Source organism: Entelurus aequoreus, linkage group LG10 (assembly GCF_033978785.1).
Source record: "Entelurus aequoreus isolate RoL-2023_Sb linkage group LG10, RoL_Eaeq_v1.1, whole genome shotgun sequence".
NCBI lineage: Eukaryota > Metazoa > Chordata > Actinopteri > Syngnathiformes > Syngnathidae > Entelurus > Entelurus aequoreus.
The window spans coordinates 45,599,702-45,626,799 of record NC_084740.1 but is presented as its reverse complement, the minus strand read 5'-3'; the positions used below and the strand labels follow the sequence as shown (position 1 = coordinate 45,626,799).

The 27,098-nt window shown below is 33.4% G+C and overlaps 1 protein-coding gene across 1 annotated transcript in view; it reads left to right on the top strand.

The window, feature by feature from the left end:
* The window catches only part of yap1 (Yes1 associated transcriptional regulator), a 108,102-nt gene that overhangs the window by 39,019 nt on the left and 41,985 nt on the right, over window positions 1-27,098 (top strand). The window contains exons 3-4 of the mRNA XM_062060992.1: window positions 544-662; window positions 14,424-14,537. Coding sequence (XP_061916976.1) covers window positions 544-662; window positions 14,424-14,537 — 233 coding nt within the window. The remainder of the gene's footprint in view (window positions 1-543; window positions 663-14,423; window positions 14,538-27,098) is intronic.

Genomic DNA, 27,098 nt, shown 5'->3' with positions numbered 1-27,098 from the left:
CCTGCTTGACTAAAGTCATTGTCTCCTCACTTCCTGTTTGACTAAAGTCATTGTCTCCTCACTTCCTGTTTGACTAAAGTCACTGTCATGTCACTTCCTGCTTAACTAAAGTCATTGTCTCCTCACTTCCTGTTTGACTAAAGTCATTGTCTCCTCACTTTCTGTTTGACTAAAGTCACTGTCATGTGACTTCCTGCTTGACTAAAGTCATTGTCTCCTCACTTCCTGTTTGACTGAAGTCATTGTCTGCTCCATTCCTGTTTGACTAAAGTCATTGTCTCCTCACTTCCTGTTTGAACATTGTCATGTCACTTCCTGCTTGGCTAAAGTCATTGTCTCCTCACTTCCTGTTTGACTGAAGTCATTGTCATGTCACTTCCTGCTTGACTAAAGTCATTGTCTCCTCACTTCCTGTTTGACTAAAGTCATTGTCTGCTCACTTCCTGTTTGACTAAAGTCATTGTCTGCTCACTTCCTGCTTGACTAAAGTCATTGTCAGGTCACTTCCTGTTTGACTAAAGTGGTGGTCTCATCTCCCTGCAGCCACATTGACCAGACCACCACTTGGCAGGACCCCCGCAAGGCCCTCCTGCAGATGAACCAGGCCCCCCCGCCCAGCTCGGTGCCGGTCCAGCAGCAGAACCTGATGAACCCGGCCAGCGGTGCGTCTTTGTGTTTGCTTCTCTGCCATACTTGTGTCTGCTTGCTAGTCGCTGCACGCCAGCCAGGTTCCTCACTCTCGCTCCACACTGCTGGAATTCACCCGGGGCGAGGTGAGACCGAGGCACAACGTGACAAGTCCTGTCTAACATGTTTTGGACTCCCACACGTGGCACGTCATACATCTCCCTTTCACTCAGGAGCCACACTTTCATATTTGGGCGTGCAGCCTTCTCTACTTACTGGACAGGAAGTGCTGCACGACAACCCACAGCGGTACAGTGGAACCTGCTGAAGTCCCGGAACCTGCTTAAGTGCATTAGCCACGCCCACTACATTTCACAAGAAAAAACATAGTTTTCCATATATAAGTCGCACCGGACTATAAGCCGCAGGTATATACGTTATGGAATGACTTATTTACACAGAAATATTTTTAATATACCCTAATTGTTTCCAAACAGTTTCTGTAACAGGGCAGTAAAACGGCTGATCAAACAAAACAGAAGTCAAGGTCATGGACCCAATCAGCGAAACTCCACGTTGATGTTTTGGTCAATTTACTGAGGAATTTGTGAAAGTGAAACTATACAAAAAGTTAATAATACTAACACAGACACTCGTAAACCTGTTAGCATATTAGCTAATGCAAACAACACTAGCTTTGTTAAATCACGATAGCACGTACAAATATGCATGAAAACACTCCTACAGACATCACACATGGGACACTTTAGTAAGTACGAATTGTTTTAGTTGTATTGTAAAACTTACAAACGCCGCTTGGAGTGATGAATGAAGAATCCATACGTGTAGAAACGCTATGGGCGACTCCAATACCAAACTAAAATATAACATCAAGAATAGTAAGCAGATGCTGCGCAAGCTAGCGCTCCAATCAGCTAAACAGACTCAATATTTCCACAGTGACATTTTGGTGAATTTACTGAGGAATTTGTGAAAACAATACAAAAAGAATGTAAGTTAATAATACTAACACGGACACTTGTAAACCTGTTAGCATGTTAGCTAACAATTACATTACAATACGATAGCAGGTACAAATGTGCATGAAAACACTCCTACAGACATCACATTAGTAAGTAAGAATGGTTTTAGTTATATTGTAAAACTTGATGAATGAAGAATCCATACGAGTAGATTCGCTATGGACGGCTACTTCCGGTTTAAATCTTTAAACAGCGGGAATTCACATTCACCCAAAAAGATGGCGCCATGTCCCAAACAATAACGCACCTCTTCAGTGTCTCCGCTTGTGTTTAATGACAACTATTTGCATTATGGTCGTCAGCGAAGAATAAGCCATAAATTAGCCGCAGAGCTCAAAGCGTAGGAAAAAAGTAGCGGCTTATAGTCCGGAATTTAGGGTAATGGACTTGAAGGTTTTAATTGGAGCGATGAATAATCGTAAAAGGTTGTTTCTTTTTCCTCCGCCCTCACCGCCATTTGAGTGACAGACACCTTCATCCTGGCGTTTGTTTGTCTTCAAACAGGAAGACAAGAGGTCTCACTCTGTGCACCTTCATTTAACAGTAGGATTAACTGAACGCAGTGAGCCCTCTTTTCACTCAATCTTCGTCTGGGTGGGTGGTGAGTGGGGGGGGGGGGGGGCATCTTTACACGGACAGGAAGTACAGAAGGAGAACCTCTCTACAAGTCACCAAAATAAGAGACAAGTGGTGATTACAAAGCAAAATGTCCCGTTGTGTAATATTTCAGATGGGCAATATGAGCCCATCAACACGGATAAAGCAGCAAGAATGCGTGATGGAAATAAACAAAAAGACAATGTACGACCTCGATGTTCAATATTTATTTAAGTTAAAGCTTTGCTGACATAAATAAGTACATTTTATTTGAATGTTGATTTATTTATTCAGGATAAAGTTATTTACCTTCCAATTACTGCACAAAGATCAACAATTGTACAGTAATACAAAAATACTAATTACATCATTTTAAATGGTAACTTGCATTATTAATATCATATGACTACATTACATTATAAACATGATTAATATCATACATATTATGATTATCCATCCATCCATCCATTTCCTACTGCTTGTCCCTTTTGGGGTCGCGGGGGGTGCTGGAGCCTATCTCAGCTGCATTATATTACATTATAAACATTATTAATATCATATATTATATTACATTATAAACATTATTAATATCATATAATATGATTATATCACATTATACACATTATTAATATCATCTATTATGATTATATTACATTATAAACATGAATAATGTCATATATTAGGATTATATTACATTATAAACATTATTATCATATATTTTGATTATATTACATTAAACATTGTTATCATATAGTATGATTATATTACATTATACACATTATTAATATCATCTATTATGATTATATTACATTATAAACATTAATAATGTCATATATTAGGATTATATTACATTATAAACATTATTATCATATATTTTGATTATATTGCATTAAACATTGTTATCATATAGTATGATTATATTACATTATACACATGATTAATATCATATATTATGATTATATTACATTATAAACATTAATAATGTCATATATTAGGATAATATTACATTATAAACATTATTATAATATATATTTTGATTATATTAAATTAAACGTTATCATATATTATGATTATATTACATTATAAACATTATTAATATCATATATTGTTATTATATTACATTATAAACATGATTAATATCATATATTATGATTATATTACATTATAAACATTAATATAATATATTATGATTAAATTACATATAAACATTATTAATATCATATATTATGATTATATTACATTATAAACATTATTAATATAATATATTATGATTAAATTACATTATGAATAGTGTTATCATATATTATGATTATATTACAATATAAACATTATTCATATCATATATTATGATTATATTACATTATAAACATTAAAATGTCATATATTATGATTATATTACAGTATAAATATTATCATATATTATGATTTTATTACATTATAAACATTATCATATATTATAATTATATTAAATTATAAACATTAATAATATCATTTATTATGATTATATTACATTATAAACATTATTAATATAATTTATTATGATTATATTACATTATAAACATTAATAATGTCATATATTAGGATTATATTACATTATAAACATTTTTATCATATATTTTGATTATATTACATTAAACATTGTTATCATATAGTATGATTATATTACATTATACACATGATTAATATAATATATTATGATTATATTACATTATAAACATGAATAATGTCATATATTAGGATTATATTACATTATAAACATTATCATATATTTTGATTATATTACATTAAACATTGTTATCATATAGTATGATTATATTACATTTTACACATGATTAATATAATATATTATGATTATATTACATTATAAACATGAATAATGTCATATATTAGGATTATATTACATTATAAACATTATTATCATATATTTTGATTATATTACATTAAACATTGTTATCATATAGTATGATTATATTACATTATACACATTATTAATATAATATATTATGATTATTTAACATTATAAACATTAATAATGTCATACATTAGGATAATATTACATTATAAACATATCATATATTTTGATTATATTACATTAAACATTGTTATCATATATTATTATTATATTACATTATAAACATTATTAATATCATATATTATTATTATATTAAATTATAAACATTATTAATATCATATATTATGATTATATTACACTATAAACATTAATATCATATATTATGATTAAATTACATATAAACATTATTAATATCATATATTATGATTATATTACATTATAAACATTATTAATATAATATATTATGATTAAATTACATGATGAATATTGTTATCATATATTATGATTATATTACAATATAAACATTATTCATATCATATATTATGATTATATTACATTGTAAACATTAAAATGTCATATATTATGATTATATTACAGTATAAATATTATCATATATTATGATTATATTACATTATAAACATTATCATATATTATAATTATATTACATTATAAACATTATTAATATCATTTATTATGATTATATTACATTATAAACATTATTAATATCATTTATTATGATTATATTACATTATAAACATTAATAATGTCATATATTAGGATTATATTACATTATAAACATGATTAATATAATATATTATGATTATATTACATTATAAACATGAATAATGTCATATATTAGGATTATATTACATTATAAACATTATCATATATTTTGATTATATTACATTAAACATTGTTATCATATAGTATGATTATATTACATTATACACATTATTAATATCATATATTATGATTATTTAACATTATAAACATTAATAATGTCATACATTAGGATAATATTACATTATAAACATTATTATCATATATTTTGATTATATTACATTAAACATTGTTATCATATATTATTATTATATTACATTATAAACATTATTAATATCATATATTATTATTATATTAAATTATAAACATTACTAATATCATATATTATGATTATATTACATTATAAACATCATTAATATCATATATTATGATTAAATTACATATAAACATTAATATAATATATTATGATTATATTACATTATAAACATTATTAATATAATATATTATGATTAAATTACATTATGAATATTGTTATCATACATTATGATTATGTTACAATATAAACATTATTCATATCATATATTATGATTATATTACATTATAAACATTAAAATGTCATATATTATGATAATATTGCAGTATAAATATTATCATATATTATGATTATATTACATTATAAACATTATCATATATTATAATTATATTACATTATAAACATTATTAATATAATTTATTATGATTATATTACATTATAAACATTATTAATATAATTTATTATGATTATATTACATTATAAACATTAATAATGTCATATATTAGGATTATATTACATTATAAACATGATTAATATAATATATTATGATTATATTACATTATAAACATGAATAATGTCATATATTAGGATTATATTACATTATAAACATTATTATCATATATTTTGATTATGTTACATTAAACATTGTTATCATATATTATGATTATATTACATTATACACATGATTAATATCATATATTATGATTATTTAACATTATAAACATTAATAATGTCATACATTAGGATATTACATTATAAACATTATTATCATATATTTTGATTATATTACATTAAACATTGTTATCATATATTATTATTATATTACATTATAAACATTATTAATATCATATATTATTATTATATTAAATTATAAACATTATTAATATCATATATTATGATTATATTACATTATAAACATTATTAATATCATATATTATGATTAAATTACATATAAACATTATTAATATCATATATTATGATTATATTACATTATAAACATTATTAATATAATATATTATGATTAAATTACATTATGAATATTGTTATCATATATTATGATTATATTACAATATAAACATTATTCATATCATATATTATGATTATATTACATTATAAACATTAAAATGTCATATATTATGATTATATTACAGTATAAATATTATCATATATTATGATTATATTACATTATAAACATTATCATATATTATAATTATATTACATTATAAACATTATTAATATCATTTATTATGATTATATTACATTATAAACATGATCATTTATTATGATTATATTACATTATAAACATTAATAATGTCATATATTAGGATTATATTACATTATAAACATGATTAATATAATATATTATGATTATATTACATTATAAACATGAATAATGTCATATATTATGATTATATTACATTATAAACATTATCATATATTATAATTATATTACATTATAAACATTATTAATATAATTTATTATGATTATATTACATTATAAACACTCAATCTGCGATTTTTCTCTCCAAAATTGCAATTGGGTCTGCGATTTTTATATTTTATAGCTAAAAATGCATGAAAGTGTGAAAATAAGGAGAAAAGGAAGACATTTAGACTGTCAGTCAACATAATCTTGTCTCAAGGTGCCACACATTACAACAATATGCAATCATTTACTTTTCTCATTCAGATGTTTACATCATGCTCTTATTCTGAAGAAGTACTCTTTAAAAACTATACTGTGTTTATAATATAATCATAATATATAATAATGATAATGCAAGTAACCATTTAAAAGGATGTAAACTTGTATTTCTCATTACTGTAGAATTGTTCACCTTTGTGCTGTAATTGGAAGGTAAATAACTTTTATTTTGAAATAATAAACAAACAAAAAATAAAATACTCTTATTTATGTAAGCAATGATAATATTGAACCTCCTAAAGTGAGTTTTTTCCCCCACAACTAGGTTGGACTTTTTGTTTGTTGCCATCACGTGATCACGGCATTGCGGCTTGTTGCTTGATGGGCTCATATTGCCCTTTGAAACTGAAGCTGTAATATTACCACAACGCTTTGTAGTCCTGTTTCATTTTTCCTACTTTGCAGTCCTCTCGGTCCGTACTTCATGTGTGTGTCAAGCTAACCACAAAGATTGTGAATGAGTGAAAAGAGGGCTCCCTGCGTTCAGCTAATTATACCGCTAAATGAAGGTGCACAGAGTGAGACCTCTGTTTTCCTGTTTGAAGACCAACAAACGCCACGCTCAACAATTCTGATTGGCCAACGTGTTTGCCACTTTTGCGGATATACGTTGTGGCACCCACTTAAAAGTACAAGATGCATCTATATTGAAGATATTATCATATTTATCTCATTTATGACACCAGAAGATTGCAAATAAATAGATATGATCAAAACAGTATCAATCTCACGGAGATTCCCCAGCCATTTTGAGAGACAAGCACAGATCCCTTCCCCATCAACAACAATGCTAATAAAGCTGACTTTGTGGGATTACTTTGGGACAAATGATGACCCAGAAACTTCTATTTTTGAGCCTGAACATAGGATGGATGACCTACAAGTTTTAGAAGTCAAACACTAAGCATCGTGTACAGTATTTTTCAGAGTATAAGTCGCACCTGCCGAAAATGCATAATAAAGAAGGAAAAAAACATATATAAGTCGCACTGGAGTATAAGTCGCATTTTTGGGGGAAATGTATTTGATAAAAGCCAAACAATCTGTCACTCCTAATCGCTAAATCCCATGAAATCTTATACGTCTAGTCCAGGGGTCGGCAACCCGCGGCTCCGGAGCCGCATGCGGCTCTTTGACCACTCTGATGCGGCTCAGCTGCATACTTGCCGACCCTCCCGGTTTTCCCAGTATACTTAACGACCCCAATTTAAGCTTTGTATGTGGTGTTTTTCATTTTAAATTTTCAAAATTTTTTTGTGGCTCCCATTGTTTTCTTTAATTTGTGAAACTTTCCAAAATGGCTCTTTGAGTGGTAAAGGTTGCCGACCACTGGTCTAGTCTCTTACGTGAATGAGATCAATAATATTATTTGATATTTTACGCTAATGTGTTCATCATTCCGCACATAAGTCGCTCCTGAGTATAAGTCGCACCCCCGGCCAAACTAGGAAAAAAACTGCGAGTTATAGCCCGAAAAATACGGTAGCAGTATTGCTAAGTGCTAAACATAATAAAACAATCACTTACTGTACCATGTCTGCTCTCGCTGGGATACAGACTGATGGGATGTTTATATCTTCCCCTTTACATCAACAATGCATCGTCATCCTCAAAAAAGGGTTAAGAAGGAGAAGTCTCCCTGCAGACACTGTCTTGGATGGTTGTGTTTGTCTCCTTCCCGGGTTTAAACTGAGTGTCACAGATGATCAACTTGTAGATTCTTGTCTAAGTCCTGCTAATATCCACATGAGAGGCATGATCTAGGATCTAGAACAGGGGTGTCCAAACTTTTTCCACTGAGGGCCGCACACGGAAAAATGAAAGCATGTGGGGGCCATTTTGATATTTTTCATTTTCAAACCATAACAAAATATATGCATTTTTTATTTATTTTACCTTTAGGGGTCCCGGGGACTATAAAGGGTCTCAGTCATTAAAATGTTAAAAATAAGTCAGATTATTATTTTTTTCAAATTATTTAACGCTTACAGTAAATCTCTATATCAGGGGTCACCAACGCGGTGCCCGCGGGCACCAGGTAGCCCGTAAGGACCAGATGAGTAGCCCGCTGGCCTGTTCTAAAAATAGCTCAAATAGCAGCACTTACCAGTGAGCTGCCTCTATTTTTAAAATTGTATTTATTTACTAGCAAGCTGGTCTCGCTTTGCCCGACATTTTTAATTCTAAGAGAGACAAAACTCAAATAGAATTTGAAAATCCAAGGAAATATTTTAAAGACTTTTACTTTGCTTCTTATAACTTTCAGAAAGACAATTTTAGAGAAAAAATACAACCTTAAAAATGATTTTAGGATTTTTAAACACATATACCTTTTAAATTCCTTCCTCTTTTTTCCTGACAATTTAAATCAATGTTCAGGTAAATGTATTGTTTTTATTGTAAAGAATAATAAATACATTCTAATTTAATTATTCATTTAAGCTTCTGTTTTTTCGACGAAGAATATTTGTGAAATATTTCTTCTAACTTATTATGATTAAAATTCAAAAAAATTATTCTGGCAAATCTAGAAAATCTGTAGAATCAAATTTAAATCTTATTTCAAAGTCTTTTGAATTTCTTTTAAAAATGTTGTTCTGGAAAATCTAGAAGAAATAATAATTTGTCTTTGTTAGAAATATAGCTTGGTCCAATTTGTTATATATTCTAACAAAGTGTAGATTGGATTTTAACCTATTTAAAACATGTCATCAAAATTCTAAAATTAATCTTAATCAGGAAAAATTACTAATGATGTTCTATAAATTCTTTTTTAAATGTTTTCAAAAAGATTTGAATTAGCTAGTTTTTATCTTCTTTTTTTCGGTGGAATTTTGAATTTTAAAGAGTCGAAATTGAAGATAAACTATGTTTCAAAATTAATTGTCATTTTTTTCGTGTTTTCTTTTCTTTTAAACCGTTCAATTAAGTGTAAATATCATTAATTCTTAATAATAACATAGAGTTAAAGGTAAATTGAGCAAATTGGCTATTTCTGGCAATTTATTTAAGTGTGTATCAAACTGGTAGCCCTTCGCATTAATCACTACCCAAGAAGTAGCTCTTGGTTTCAAAAAGGTTGGTGACCCCTGCTCTACATCAACTTCAAGTTGATATAAAGTAATACAAATTAAAAACAATGTTTTATGGCTTTTCTGTCAAAAACAACTTAGTTTTTTTTATAGTAAAACTGAAATATGCAGTATTTAGTCATTAGAGCCCTAAAAGATCAATAATGCAGGACACCATTGATTTTAATTCTTTCATATTTTTGAGTAATCACAGTGAAAAGATAAATAAAAAATCACTAAATATTAGGGATGTCCGATAATGGCTTTTTGCAGATATCCGATATTCCGATATTGTCCAACTCTTTAATTACCGATACCGATATCAACCGATACCGATATCAACCGATATATACAGTCGTGGAATTAACACATTATTATGCCTAATTTGGACAACCAGGTATGGTGAAGATAAGGTACTTTTTAAAAGAAATAATAAAATAAAATAACTAAATTAAAAAAAAGGTTCTTGAATAAAAAAGAAAGTAAAACAATATAAAAACAGTTACATAGAAACTAGTAATTAATGAAAATGAGTCAAATGAAGTGTTAAAGGTTAGTACTATTAGTGGAGCAGCAGCACGCACAATCATGTGTGCTTATGGACTGTATCCCTTGCAGACTGTATTGATATATATTGATATATAATGTAGGAACCAGAATATTGATAACAGAAAGAAATGGGGGGAGGGAGGTTTTTTGGGTTGGTGCACTAATTGTAAGTGTATCTTGTGTTTTTTATGTTGATTTAATAAAAAAAAAAAAACAAACAAAAAATGATACAGATAATAAAAAAACCGATACCGATCATTTCCGATATTACATTTTAACGCATTTATCGGCCGATAATATCGGCAGGCCGATATTATCGGACATCCCTACTAAATATATTTGGGATCCAAAAGGTGCCCCACTCATAAAGTGATACATTTTTATTAGGTTTTTCTTTGACTTTCAACACTTAAGTTACGAGATGAACTTCAGATATATCTGTCCATTTTATGCTGGAACTATTATTTTGTTTGTTTTATGCGCTTTTGTCAAAGAAAACTTTGATGTTTTTATATGGCTACTACACAATATATGCAATATATTTACCACATAAAACATTTTAAAGTGAAATATTTGAAGTCATTGGAGCCCTGAAAATAATTAATTATAACATGGATTTTTTGTCATTATTTTTTTTTTTTTGAGCAATGGCAAAAAAAGAAAAATGAAAAAAGACAAAAGAAAAAAAAACAGCCTGCGTGGCAGCTTTTGTGTCAACATTGCAACTTTTTCTCGTTAGATTTCACCTCATTCCACTTTTTTTCATGTTCTTTTTTATTTTTACAATAGTATTTCCAGAATGTGTGGCGGGCCGGTAAACAATTAGCTGCGGGCTGCAAATGGCCCCCGGGCCGCACTTTGGACACCCCTGGTCTAGAATAATACAATCCACCGCTGAAAAAATAGTTAGCGCTTATAATAGCAACATTGCTAATATTTGGTGAATATTCAGGTCAGGATATGTACATGGAGTATCGTTGGCGGGTTTTGGATTGTTATTTAGAGCAGTGGTCCCCAACCACCGGTCCGCGGACCGGTACCGGTCCGCGGACCGATTGGTACCGGGCCGCGCAAGAAATAAAAAAATAAAAAAATAAAAAAAAAAGATTTTTTTTAATTAAATCAACATAAAAAACACGATATATACATATTGTGTATGTGTATGTCACTATAGATCAATACAGTTTGCAGGGATACAGTGCGAAAGCATCCATGATTGTATTTCTTTATGAAAAACATTTTTTTTATTTTTTTATTAAATCAACATAAAAAACACGATATATACATATTGTGTATGTGTATGTCAATATAGATCAATACAGTCTGCAGGGATAAAGTGCGAAAGCATCCATGATTGTATTTCTTTATGAAAAAAATAAAATAAATAAATAATATTTTTATTTTATTTTTTATTAAATCAACATAAAAAACACGATATATACATATTGTGTATGTGTATGTCAATATAGATCAATACAGTCTGCAGGGATAAAGTGCGAAAGCATCCATGATTGTATTTCTTTATGAAAAAAATAAAATAAATAAATAATATTTTTATTTTATTTTTTATTAAATCAACATAAAAAACACGATATATACATATTGTGTATGTGTATGTCAATATAGATCAATACAGTCTGCAGGGATACAGTGCGAAAGCATCCATGATTGTATTTCTTTATGGGAAAAAAAAAAAAAACAAACAAAAAAAAAAACCCATGCCCCCCGCAACCCCCCCGGTCCGTGGGACAAATTTTCAAGCGTTGACCGGTCCCCAGCTACAAAAAGGTTGGGGACCACTGATTTAGAGGGTTTTGTGGGTGAAATAGAGACTACATTGTTAGCGGACTTTTTACCTATTTTATGTATATATATATAAATGTGTTCATGGCTTATGTAGAGATTGTGAATGATAGACAGCACGTCTGTCTAATGTTTGCATATTTCCAGTGTGACTGATCTAATAACATGGTCAGGAATATTCAAAGTGGCCGACTGAACTTGTGGCATTTTGTGATGGTTAGGCGGCATTTTCACATACTTTGTGGATTGTAAATAAATATGCTTTAATGGACACAACTAAGCACATGCAGTCAACTTGTTTTTACACTCTACTGCTACTTTAAAACATGCACACGCTCACTTCCTGCTCAGTGACAAGTCAGCTTCAAAATAAAAGCATTTACCAAAAGTGGTAGATTCGACTCCATCAACTAACAAAACGCACAAATCCCTTCCATTTGATCACAGCCATTTACAAAAGGTAAACATGCGAGGCTATATGGGCTACTGGCAGCTACACAACAGCTAAGCACACAACAGCACACAAACTAGCGTAGGTAATAATCATTGAACAACAAAAGGTGACATTAGTCAATATGAACAAGTGTTAAATAATTATAGTTACATATTACTTACTCAAGGCAGTATTAGTACGTAGCCAGTAACAAACGTGTCCGCATCTTTCCACTTACTGCTTAACTTCATGAATTTCTTCCATTTGACTAAAGCCATTTACAAAAGGTAAACATGCGAGGCTATATAGGCTACTAGCAGCTACACAACAGCTAAGCACACAATAGCACACAAGCTAGCGTAGGTAATAATCATTGAACAATACAAGGTGACATTAGTCAATATAGACAAGTATTAAATAATTATAGTTACATATTACTTACACAAGGCAGTATTAGTACGTATCCAGTAACAAACGTGTCCGCATCTTTCCACTTACTGCTTAACTTCATGAATTTCTTCCATTTGACTAAAGCCATTTACAAAAGGTAAACATGCGAGGCTATATAGGCTACTATCAGCTACACAACAGCTAAGCACACAATAGCACACAAGCTAGCGTAGGTAATAATCATTGAACAACAAAAGATGACATTAGTCAATATCAACAAGTATTAAATAATTATAGTTACATATTACTTACACAAGGCAGTATTAGTACGTAGCCAGTAACAAACGTGTCCGCATCTTTCCACTTACTGCTTAACTTCATGAATTTCTTCCATTTGACTAAAGCCATTTACAAAAGGTAAACATGCGAGGCTATATAGGCTACTGGCAGCTACACAACAGCTAAGCACACAATAGCACACAAGCTAGCGTAGGTAATAATCATTGAACAATAAAAGATTACATTTGTCAATATAAACAAGTGTTAAATAATTATAGTTAAATATTACTTACACAAGGCAGTATTAGTACGTAGCCAGTAACAAACGTGTCCGCATCTTTCCACTTACTGCTTAACTTCCTGAATTTCTTCCATTTGACTAAAGCCATTTACAAAAGGTAAGCATGCGAGGCTACATAGGCTACTAGCAGCTACACAACAGCTAAGCACACAATAGCACACAAGTTAGCGCAGGTAATAATCATTGAACAACAAAAGCTGACAATAGTCAATGAACAAGTATCAAATAATTATAGTTACATATTACTTACACATACAAAGTCCCTGAGGTAGTATTACAAAGTATCCAGTAACAAACGTGTCCGCGTCTTTCCACTTACTGCTTAATATAATAATAATAATAAATAAGTTAGTGTTTTTTAATAACCACCATTGTTCTGTTTGACTAATTTCTAACATCACACATGATGAAATGATACACCTATGTATGATTCCTGCTGATATCGTATCAGATCAGTATCGTATCGGCCATTACCCAAGAAACAAGTGGAAGCGGACAGCGATAATCGTACGTGAGTCAACATAAGCTGGACTCGTAGATGCCAAGTGTAGATCAGCGCCTATCATAGCAAGCATGAGAGAGTCACAGCCTGTCCTGTCCTCTCCCTGAAAGCTGTAAGTGTAGATCAGCGCCTATCATAGCAAGCATGAGAGAGTCACAGCCTGTCCTGTCCTCCTCAGGTCCTCTCCCTGAAAGCTGGGAACAAGCCATTACGTCCGAGGGTGAGGTCTACTACATCAACCACAAGAACAAATCCACTTCCTGGCTGGACCCACGACTCGACCCGCGTTTCGGTGCGTTGCCGCTCAGTCTCACTGTCAACAAAAACAAGGCCGTTGCCGTAGAAACGGCCCGGCGGAGCACGTTTACTTCTGCTGGCCTAAACCACCTCACACTCTGTCGGCCATTTTGGTGTTCAATCAACAGCTGAACACACACATTCTTCTATTTCTTACCTTCTGGAGACCTGCTTACCTCTTTAGGACCAGCCTTTATAAAGATGTGTATTTACAACATTAAGAATATATACATACTATGCAAATAGAAAAAAGGTAAGCTTTTAGTTGCATTTTTTGTTCGTAATTGGTTTTTAATCTTCATTATTTACTTCAAGTTACTACATTATGTCTCTATATACATAATTATTTTATTTTTGTAATTAATTTTGGCCAAAGGGGGCGCGTTTCAATTTCTTTCACACACTTGTTATTTCATATGTTGACCAGAGGGGGAGCACTTTTAAAAGCGACACACAGTCAATTAGAAAAATCCCTCCTTTTTGGGACCACCCTCATGTTGATAGACGTCACCACATTTAGATAGATATCACCACATTTAGATAGACGTCACCACATTTAGATAGATGTCACCACATTTAGGTAGATGTCACCACATTTAGATAGACGTCACCACATTTAGATAGACGTCACCACATTTAGACGTCACCACATTTAGGTAGACGTCACCACATTTAGGTAGACGTCACCACATTTAGATAGATGTCACCACATGTAGATAGATGTCACCACATTTAGGTAGATGTCACCACATTTAGATAGATGTCACCACATTTAGGTAGATGTCACCACATTTAGGTAGATGTCACCACATTTAGGTAGATGTCACCACATTTAGATAGATGTCACCACATTTAGATAGATGTCACCTCATTTAGATAGATGTCACCACATTTAGATAGATGTCACCACATTTAGATAGATGTCACCACATTTAGATAGAAGTCACCACATTTAGATAGATGTCACCACATTTAGATAGACGTCACCACATTTAGATAGACGTCACCACATTTAGATAGACGTCACCACATTTAGACGTCACCACATTTAGGTAGACGTCACCACATTTAGATAGACGTCACCACATTTAGATAGACGTCACCTCATTTAGATAGACGTCACCACATTTAGATAGACGTCACCACATTTAGGTAGACGTCACCACATTTAGATAGACGTCACCACATTTAGATAGACGTCACCACATTTAGATAGATGTCACCACATTTAGATAGATGTCACCACATTTAGATAGACGTCACTACATTTAGGTAGATGTCACCACATTTAGATAGATGTCACCACATTTATATAGACGTCACCACATTTAGATAGACGTCACCTCATTTAGATAGATGTCACCACATTTAGGTAGATGTCACCACATTTAGGTAGACGTCACCACATTTAGATAGATGTCACCACATTTAGGTAGATGTCACCACATTTAGGTAGACGTCACCACATTTAGATAGATGTCACCACATTTAGATAGATGTCACCACATTTAGATAGATGTCACCACATTTAGGTAGATGTCCCCACATTTAGATAGATGTCACCACATTTAGGTAGATGTCACCACATTTAGATAGATGTCACCACATTTAGGTAGATGTCACCACATTTAGATAGATGTCACCACATTTAGGTAGATGTCACCACATTTAGATAGATGTCACCACATTTAGATAGATGTCACCACATTTAGGTAGACGTCACCACATTTAGATAGACGTCACCACATTTAGATAGATGTCACCACATTTAGGTAGATGTCACCACATTTAGATAGACGTCACCACATTTAGATAGATGTCCCCACATTTAGATAGACGTCACCACATTTAGACAGATGTCACCACATTTAGGTAGATGTCACCACATTTAGATAGACGTCACCACATTTAGATAGATGTCACCACATTTAGGTAGATGTCACCACATTTAGGTAGATGTCACCACATTTGCATAGATGTCACCACATTTAGGTCACCACATTTAGGTAGATGTCACCACATTTAGATAGATGTCACCACATTTAGATAGATGTCACCACATTTAGGTAGATGTTTACCTCATTTAGATAGATGTCACCACATTTAGATAGATGTCACCACATTTAGATAGATGTCACCACATTTAGATAGATGTCACCACATTTAGATAGATGTCACCACATTTAGGTAGATGTTTACCTCATTTAGATAGATGTCACCACATTTAGATAGATGTCACCACATTTAGATAGATGTCACCACATTTAGATAGATGTCACCACATTTAGATAGACGTCACTACATTTAGGTAGATGTCACTACATTTAGGTAGATGTCACCACATTTAGATAGATGTCACCACATTTAGATAGACGTCACCACATTTAGATAGACGTCACCTCATTTAGATAGATGTCACCACATTTAGGTAGATGTCACCACATTTAGGTAGACGTCACCACATTTAGATAGATGTCACCACATTTAGGTAGATGTCACCACATTTAGATAGACGTCACCACATTTAGATAGATGTCACCACATTTAGGTAGATGTCACCACATTTAGGTAGATGTCACCACATTTACATAGATATCACCACATTTAGGTCACCACATTTAGGTAGATGTCACCACATTTAGATAGATGTCACCACATTTAGATAGATGTCACCACATTTAGGTAGATGTTTACCTCATTTAGATAGATGTCACCACATTTAGATAGATGTCACCACATTTAGATAGATGTCACCACATTTAGATAGATGTCACCACATTTAGATAGACGTCACCACATTTAGGTAGACGTCACCACATTTAGGTAGACGTCACCACATTTAGGTAGATGTCACCACATTTAGATAGATGTCACCACATTTAGATAGACGTCACTACATTTAGGTAGATGTCACTACATTTAGGTAGATGTCACCACATTTAGATAGATGTCACCACATTTAGGTAGATGTCACCACATTTAGGTAGATGTCACCACATTTAGATAGATGTCACCACATTTAGATAGACGTCACCACATTTAGGTAGACGTCACCACATTTAGGTAGACGTCACCACATTTAGATAGACGTCACCACATTTAGATAGATGTCACCACATTTAGGTAGACGTCACCACATTTAGATAGAAGTCACCACATTTAGATAGACGTCACCACATTTAGACAGATGTCACCTCATTTAGATAGATGTCACCACATTTAGGTAGACGTCACCAGATTTAGATAGACGTCACCACATTTAGGTAGACGTCACCACATTTAGGTAGATGTCACCACATTTAGGTAGATGTCACCACATTTAGGTAGATGTCACCACATTTAGATAGATGTCACCACATTTAGGTAGATGTCACCACATTTAGATAGATGTCACCACATTTAGATAGATGTCACCACATTTAGGTAGATGTCACCACATTTAGGTAGATGTCACCACATTTAGATAGATGTCACCACATTTAGGTAGATGTCACCACATTTAGATAGATGTCACCACATTTAGGTAGATGTCACCACATTTAGATAGATGTCACCACATTTAGGTAGATGTCACCACATTTAGGTAGATGTCACCACATTTAGACATATGTCACCACATTTAGATATATGTCACCACATTTAGGTAGATGTCACCACATTTAGGTAGACGTCACCACATTTAGATAGATGTCACCACATTTAGATAGACGTCACCACATTTAGGTAGATGTCACCACATTTAGATAGATGTCACCACATTTAGATAGATGTCACCACATTTAGATAGATGTCACCACATTTAGATAGATGTCACCACATTTAGATAGACGTCACCACATTTAGGTAGATGTCACCACATTTAGATAGACGCCACCACATTTAGATAGACGTCACCACATTTAGGTAGACGTCACCACATTTAGGTAGACGTCACCACATTTAGGTAGATGTCACCACATTTAGATAGACGCCACCACATTTAGATAGACGTCACCACATTTAGGTAGACGTCACCACATTTAGATAGATGTCACCACATTTAGGTAGATGTCACCACATTTAGATAGATGTCACCACATTTAGATAGACGTCACCACATTTAGATAGATGTCACCACATTTAGATAGATGTCACCACATTTAGGTAGATGTCACCACATTTAGGTAGATGTCACCACATTTAGATGGATGTCACCACATTTAGATAGATGTCACCACACTTAGATAGATGTCACCACATTTAGGTAGATGTCACCACATTTAGGTAGATGTCACCACATTTAGATGGATGTCACCACATTTAGATAGATGTCACCACATTTAGATAGATGTCACCACATTTAGGTAGATGTCACCACATTTAGGTAGATGTCACCACATTTAGGTAGACGTCACCACATTTAGATAGATGTCACCACATTTAGGTAGACGTCACCACATTTAGATAGACGTCACCACATTTAGATAGACGTCACCACATTTAGATAGACGTCACCACATTTAGGTAGATGTCACCACATTTAGATAGATGTCACCACATTTAGGTAGATGTCACCACATTTAGATAGATGTCACCACATTTAGATAGACGTCACCACATTTAGATGGAAGTCACCACATTTAGATGGAAGTCACCACATTTAGATAGATGTCACCACATTTAGATAGATGTCACCACATTTAGATAGATGTCACCACATTTAGATAGATGTCACCACATTTAGGTAGATGTCACCACATTTAGATAGATGTCACCACATTTAGATAGATGTCACCACATTTAGGTAGATGTCACCACATTTAGGTAGATGTCACCACATTTAGGTAGATGTCACCACATTTAGATAGATGTCACCACATTTAGGTAGATGTCACCACATTTAGATAGACTTCACCACATTTAGATAGACGTCACCACATTTAGATAGATGTCACCACATTTAGATAGATGTCACCACATTTAGGTAGATGTCCCCACATTTAGATAGATGTCACCACATTTAGATAGATGTCCCCACATTTAGATAGATGTCACCACATTTAGATAGATGTCACCACATTTAGACAGATGTCACCACATTTAGATAGATGTCACCACATTTAGATAGATGTCACCACATTTGGGTAGATGTCACCACATTTATATAGATGTCACCACATTTAGATAGATGTCACCACATTTAGATAGATGTCACCACATTTAGATAGATGTCACCACTAAGGCTGCAGCGATTATTTTTCTATCGATTAATCTATAGATTATTTTTTCGATTAATCGGTTAATCTATAGATTATTTTTTCGATTCATCTATAGATTATTTTTCCTTTTACCGATTATTTTTTATTTTATTTTATTTAAAATGAAGATGAAAAAATAAAAGTAGGCCAGTTTCTTCAAAAGGCATGGCTTTTATTTACAAAAAAAAAAAGTATGGCCACTCAGTCAACATTGACAACAACATGACAAAATATTCTGTAACAATGTAAACATTTAAAACTTTTAACATTTAACAAAATTAAAAGTAGCTTATTTGCTTTTTAATGTGCAAATATAAAAGTAAACATCCAGTGCAAATCTTAATATTCTGCAATAGTATAAGCATTTCAAAAGTAAAAGTATTGCTTATTTTGCTTTAAAATGTGCAAAAATAAAGATAAACATCCAATACAAAAAAGTGCAAAACGAAATATTCTGTAACAACAGTGTAAACATTTCAACAAAAGTGAAAGTATTGCTTATTTGCTAAAATGTGCAAAAATAAAGATAAACATCCAATACAAAAAAGTGCCAATCTAAATATTCTGGAGCACTGTAAACATTAAGTATTGCTTTTAAAATGTGCAAAATAAACATCCAGTCCAACACAGTACACAATAACCAATTCTACTCATTCCAGTGAGTGACTAACAGTTGTAATGAAGAAAGGTTAGCATGTCTACATGCTTTGCTTCTTTTCTTGTTTACAATATTCCCAGCAGCTGAAAATAGGCGCTCAGAAGGGGTCGATGTGGCTGGAACTGAGAGCTAATTAGCCTTCACCTCAGGCCAGGACTGCGAGTGAGCTGAGCTGCAGTTTAAGTTTCTAGAAGGTCAACGGGCTCATAGTGATGTTACTAGTAGTTGACTGGGAGGTGTTTATTACCATTTGGGGAGAGTCCGCTGCCTGATGCTCACCTGCTAAACACCTATCTGCTCCACGCTGAAGCGCTGACTACATGCGCTATGAATACGCACTGCTGATTGGCTGATAATGCTTCGTGTGTACCAATCAGATGGTTGTGTGGGTGGGACAATGCTGCGTGTGTACCAATCAGATGGTTGTGTGGGTGGGACAATGCTGCGTGTGTACCAATCAGATGGTTGTGTGGGTGGGACAATGCTGCGTGCTGAGACAGAGGCAGAGGAGCAAAGCAGCTTGTTAAGACTTTAGCAGCTAAAGTTAGCTTTAGCTTAGAAACTCGTTCGGTACACCCCCGTACCGAACCGAAAGCCCCGTACCGAAACGGTTCAATACAAAACACATACCGTTACACCCCTAGCAGATACAAATGACACATTCATGTTTTTGTGTAATGATGACAACGTATGCTAACGCGGACGATTGACTGGTTGATGGTTTTCTTTTCAAATGTTCGTTCATAGCCGTTGTGCTGCTATGATAGGCCATTTCCGCTCGACACAGTGTGAATACAACAACATTATTAGGCTGTTTATTGAAATACTCCCACACTTTTGACGACTTTTGGCGTGCGTTTTTCCCCTCGCTCGCACAGTCTGCTTTGCGCTCCGCCATGACGGTAGTGTGACGTAATTATGCGACGCGTCGACGCACAAAAACGGCGTCGACGTATTTACATAACCGATGACGTCGACTACGTCGACGCGTCATTTCAGCCTTAGTCACCACATTTAGATAGATGTCACCACATTTAGGTAGATGTCACCACATTTAGATAGACGTCACCACAAGTGACATGCAATAGTTTTCCATATTGGGACCATCATTTATGTCCTCACTTTTTCACACCTCCTCCACTTTTCCTTCTTCATGTCTCAAGAAAGGTTGAAAAACAACACACACACACACACACACACACACACACACACACACACACACACACACACACACACTAGACATGATCAAAGTTGAGTTATTATCTTAACTATTACTGAATGTATATTTGATCACAATAACAATGCAAATTGTTAGTTGCTTCTTGTGCACTCTCTTTGTGTACGTGCACGTGCTGCGTGTGTGTGTGTGTGTCTACGTGTGTGTACATGTGACAGTGATGACTGACAAGCATTAACGTCAGACTACACACTACAATTAGCGATATATACTATATATAGAGATAGATATACATACATACATACAAACACATATATACATATACTGTATACACATTCGCACTTATACACACACATATACACATTTATACATATATAAATGTATATACATATATATGCGTTTATATACATACATATCATCATCATCATCATCGGCGGTCACTCGAAACGAGTATGACTGTCCTCCGTAGGGTCGTCTTCCGGGATGTTAGGGTGGATTCCCTATATGGAGGACGCCTGTGCGTGGAATCTTTTAATGTGGGGAGACTGGTGCACGGTCAGCCACCACACAGTCCTTGGCATTGAGCGGGCCAGGGTCCAGTGGCATGGAAACCAAGACGACTGGGGACCCGTCTTTGCTGCAGCCTTCATCCGCCTTCCCAGCCGTTGTGGTGCATTCCGCTGCCGCCATCTTCCGCCTGGTCCACCGTTGAGGCGGTTTTCACTATTCGCCCATAGCTGGGGTTATTTACCCATAGCTGGGACAGGGGTTGACTGGGCACCAGGGCATGTCCACACACCGGTGGGCCTGCATGCCCCGTCTCTGGGGCCCCCTGCTGCTCCGAGATCCCGTACAACTTAGCCTGGAACCGCGAGGTTCCAGTTACCGTGTGTGGCCACGAGGAGGCATGTACGAGTCTTGACAATGGAGAGGCTATGTACCGGCTGAGGAGGCTTATGCACTCGGCTCCTCTTTTCGCCCTCTGAGACAGAGGGCTAGCCGGCGGCACTAGCTGAAAGCAATGAGTATCAGGCAGAAGCAGCATGCAGCATAGCAAGCAAAAGCTGCATGCAGCATGCACTAACTACAGGTACTACTACTCCAAGGCTACTGCACTAGACGCATCACATCGCCCTGTGCGATGTTTTCTGCACACACACAGACATACATATATCCACATATACATACATACATACACACATATACATACATATGTATACATACACACACACTTTTACACATTTATACATATATAAATGTATATACATATATATGCGTATATATACATACATATATACACATATACATACATACATACATATAAACATACACACCTATATAGTATACATATACATACATGTGTATACATACACACACATTTACCCATACACACTTATATATACATACACATATACACTTACATGCGCATATATACATGTAAATATACATACATACAAACACATATATACACATACACACATATATACATACACACACATATACACTTTTATACATATATAAATGTATATACATACATACAGTATATATGCGTATATATACATACATATATACACATATACATACATACATTCACATATGTAAATACACACCTATATAGTATACGTACATATACATATATACATACATATGTATACATACACACACATATACACATACATATACCCATACACACCTATATATACATACACACACATGTATACGTATATACATATATATGCCTATATATACATATATGTAAACAGTACACTTATATATTTATACATTCATATATATGACTATATTAAAGGTGCATTACATATTATACATGGATATATATATATATATATATATATATATATATATATATATATATATATATATATATATATATATATATATATATATATATATATATATATATATATATATATGTTAGAGGTGCATTCATATTGTACATTAGGGGAACATTTGACAAAACGAGAATAATGTGGTTGATATGAAACATAAGAGTTATTAGCTAATAATGCCTGCAATAATGTATCTTTGTGAGTTTTACAAGAAACGTATGCTTTTTTAAGGCTTGCAAACACAAAAACTAGTTTTTTTTTACTCAATATGACAGTAAAGTTCTTAGAATCCTGAGATCATGCGGAAAAAAGCAATACAAATGTATTCAAACATAACTCCAAAACCAAACATGCAATATGTCTAAAAATGCCTGTAATAATGTTTCTTTGTGACCTGCTCAGTGGCCTAGTGGTTAGAGTGTCCGCCCTGAGGTGGGTAGGTTGTGAGTTCAAACCCCGGCCGAGTCATACCAAAGACTATATAAATGGGAGCCATTACCTCCCTGCTTGGCACTCAGCATCAAGGCTTGGAATTGGGGGTTAAATCACCAAAAATGATTCCTGGGCGCGGCCACCGCTGCTGCTCACTGCTCCCCTCACCTCCCAGGGGGTGATCAAGGGTGATGGGTCAAATACAGAGAATAATTTTGCCACACCTAGTGTGTGTGTGACTATCATTGCTACTTTAACTTGACAGTAAATATATGTTTACTATGTCTGTGCTGTGTAGTTAGTAGTTGTGTACTTGTTTACTTGCACTTGGTTGTTCTTTCTGTTGTTTAGTAGTTGTGTACTTGTTTACTTGGTCTTGGTTGTGGTTTCTTTTGTTTAGTAGTTGTGTACTTGTTTAATTGCTTTTGGTTGATGTTTCTGTTTAGTAGTTGTGTACTTGTTTACTTGGTCTTGGTTGTTTCTGTTGTTTAGTAGTTGTGTACTTGTTTACTTGGTCTTGGTTGTTTCTGTTGTTTAGTAGTTGTGTACTTGGTCTAGGTTGTTTCTGTTGTTTAGTAGTTGTGTACTTGTTTACTTGGTCTTGCTTGTTGTTTCTGTTGTTTGGTAGTTGTGTACGTGTTTACTTGGTCTTGGTTGTTGTTTCTTTTTTTTAGTAGTTGTGTACTTGTTTACTTGCACTTGGTTGTTCTTTCTGTTGTTTAGTAGTTGTGTACTTGTTTACTTAGTCTTGGTTGTTGTTTCTTTTGTTTAGTAGTTGTGTACTTGTTTAATTGCTTTTGGTTGATGTTTCTGTTTAGTAGTTGTGTACTTGTTTACTTGGTTTTGGTTGTTGTTTCTGTTGTTTAGTAGTTGTGTACTTGTTTACTTGGTCTTGGTTGTTGTTTCTGTTGTTTAGTAATTGTGTACTTGGTCTTGGTTGTTGTTTCTGTTTCTGTTGTTTAGTAGTTGTGTACTTGTTTACTTGGTCTTGGTTGTTTCTGTTATTTAGTAGTTGTGTACTTGTTTACTTGGTCTTGGTTGTTGTTTCTGTTGTTTAGTAATTGTGTACTTGGTTGTTGTTTCTGTTGTTTAGTAGTTGTGTACTTGTTTACTTGGTCTTGGTTGTTGTTTCTGTTGTTTAGTAGTTGTGTACTTGTTTACTTGGTCTTGGTTGTTGTTTCTGTTGTTTAGTAATTGTGTACTTGTTTACTTGGTCTTGGTTGTTGTTTCTGTTGTTTAGTAGTTGTGTACTTGTTTACTTGGTCTTGGTTGTTGTTTCTGTTGTTTAGTAATTGTGTACTTGTTTACTTGGTCTTGGTTGTTGTTTCTGTTGTTTAGTAATTGTGTACTTGTTTACTTGGTCTTGGTTGTTCTTTCTGTTGTTTAGTAGTTGTGTACTTGTTTACTTGGTCTTGGTTGTTGTTTCTGTTGTTTAGTAGTTGTGTACTTGTTTACTTGGTCTTGGTTGTTTCTGTTGTTTAGTAGTTGTGTACTTGTTCTTGGTTGTTGTTTCTGTTGTTTAGTAGTTGTGTACTTGTTTATTTGCTTTTGGTTGTTGTTTTTACTGTGGTTCACCTATGAATGTGTATCAAATATTTGACTTTTATGTATTGATTTGATATCATTCACTTGTTTGACAGCCTGAAATGGATGATATGTGTCAGGACTGCCTAGTTTGTAGTACTTGGTACTCAGGAAGTACTAGTCAACATTTGCTCTCCCATCCGGTTCCTTGGCATCCCATCATATCCGGTTGTGTGTGTGTGTGTGTGTGTGTGTGTGTGTGTGTGTGTGTGCGTGCGTGTGTGTGTGTGTGTGCGTGTGTTGCGGCCGCAGACAGACTTTGAGTGTGTGCCATCTTTTTATTGCTAATCTCTTGCAGACTTTTTCCTCTCCAACAAGTCCAGCCTGAGAGGGGGCGGCGCCAGGGGGCGGGGTTTAGGGAAGAAAGTAAAAGTGAGAGGATAAGCATGTGGTGTTTCAGTCCTTTGTCAGCGCCTACGTGTCACATGATGTGCCGCTTCTCCATGATGTCATCCTCCAACTCTCTCTGGATTCTTTCTGTGGGGACTAACTTAGTCTTGGCAAGGACATATTGATCAACTACATCCATCTTTACTCAAACATTGATCAACTATATCCATCTTTACTCTAATATTGATCAACTACATCCATCTTTACTCTAATATTGATCAGCTACATCCATCTTTACTCTAATATTGATCAACTACATCCATCTTTACTTAAACATTGATCAACTACATCCATCTTTACTCTAATATTGATCAACTACATCCATCTTTACTCTAATATTGATCAACTACATCCATCTTTACTCTAATATTGATCAACTACATCCATCTTTACTCTAATATTGATCAACTACATCCATCTTTACTCTAATATTGATCAACTACATCCATCTTTACTCTAATATTGATCAACTACATCCATCTTTACTCAAACATTGATCAACTACATCCATCTTTACTCTAATATTGATCAACTACATCCATCTTTACTCTAATATTGATCAACTACATCCATCTTTACTCTAATATTGATCAATTACATCCATCTTTACTCAAACATTGATCAACTACATCCATCTTTACTCTAATATTGATCAACTACATCCATCTTTACTCTAATATTGATCAACTACATCCATCTTTACTCTAATATTGATCAACTACATCCATCTTTACTCTAATATTGATCAACTTCATCCATCTTTACTCAATTATATATCAACTACATCCATCTTTACTCAATTATTTATCAACTACATCCATCTTTACTCAAATATTGATCAACTAGATCCATCTTTACTCAAACATTGATCAACTAGATCCATCTTTACTCAAACATTGATCAACTTCATCCATCTTTACTTAAACATTGATCAACTACATCCATCTTTACTCTAATATTGATCAAATACATCCATCTTTACTCTAATATTGATCAACTACATCCATCTTTACTCTAATATTGATCAACTTCATCCATCTTTACTCAATTATATATCAACTACATCCATCTTTACTCAATTATTTATCAACTACATCCATCTTTACTCAAACATTGATCAACTAGATCCATCTTTACTCAAACATTGATCAACTAGATCCATCTTTACTCAAACATTGATCAACTTCATCCATCTTTACTTAAACATTGATCAACTAGATCCATCTTTACT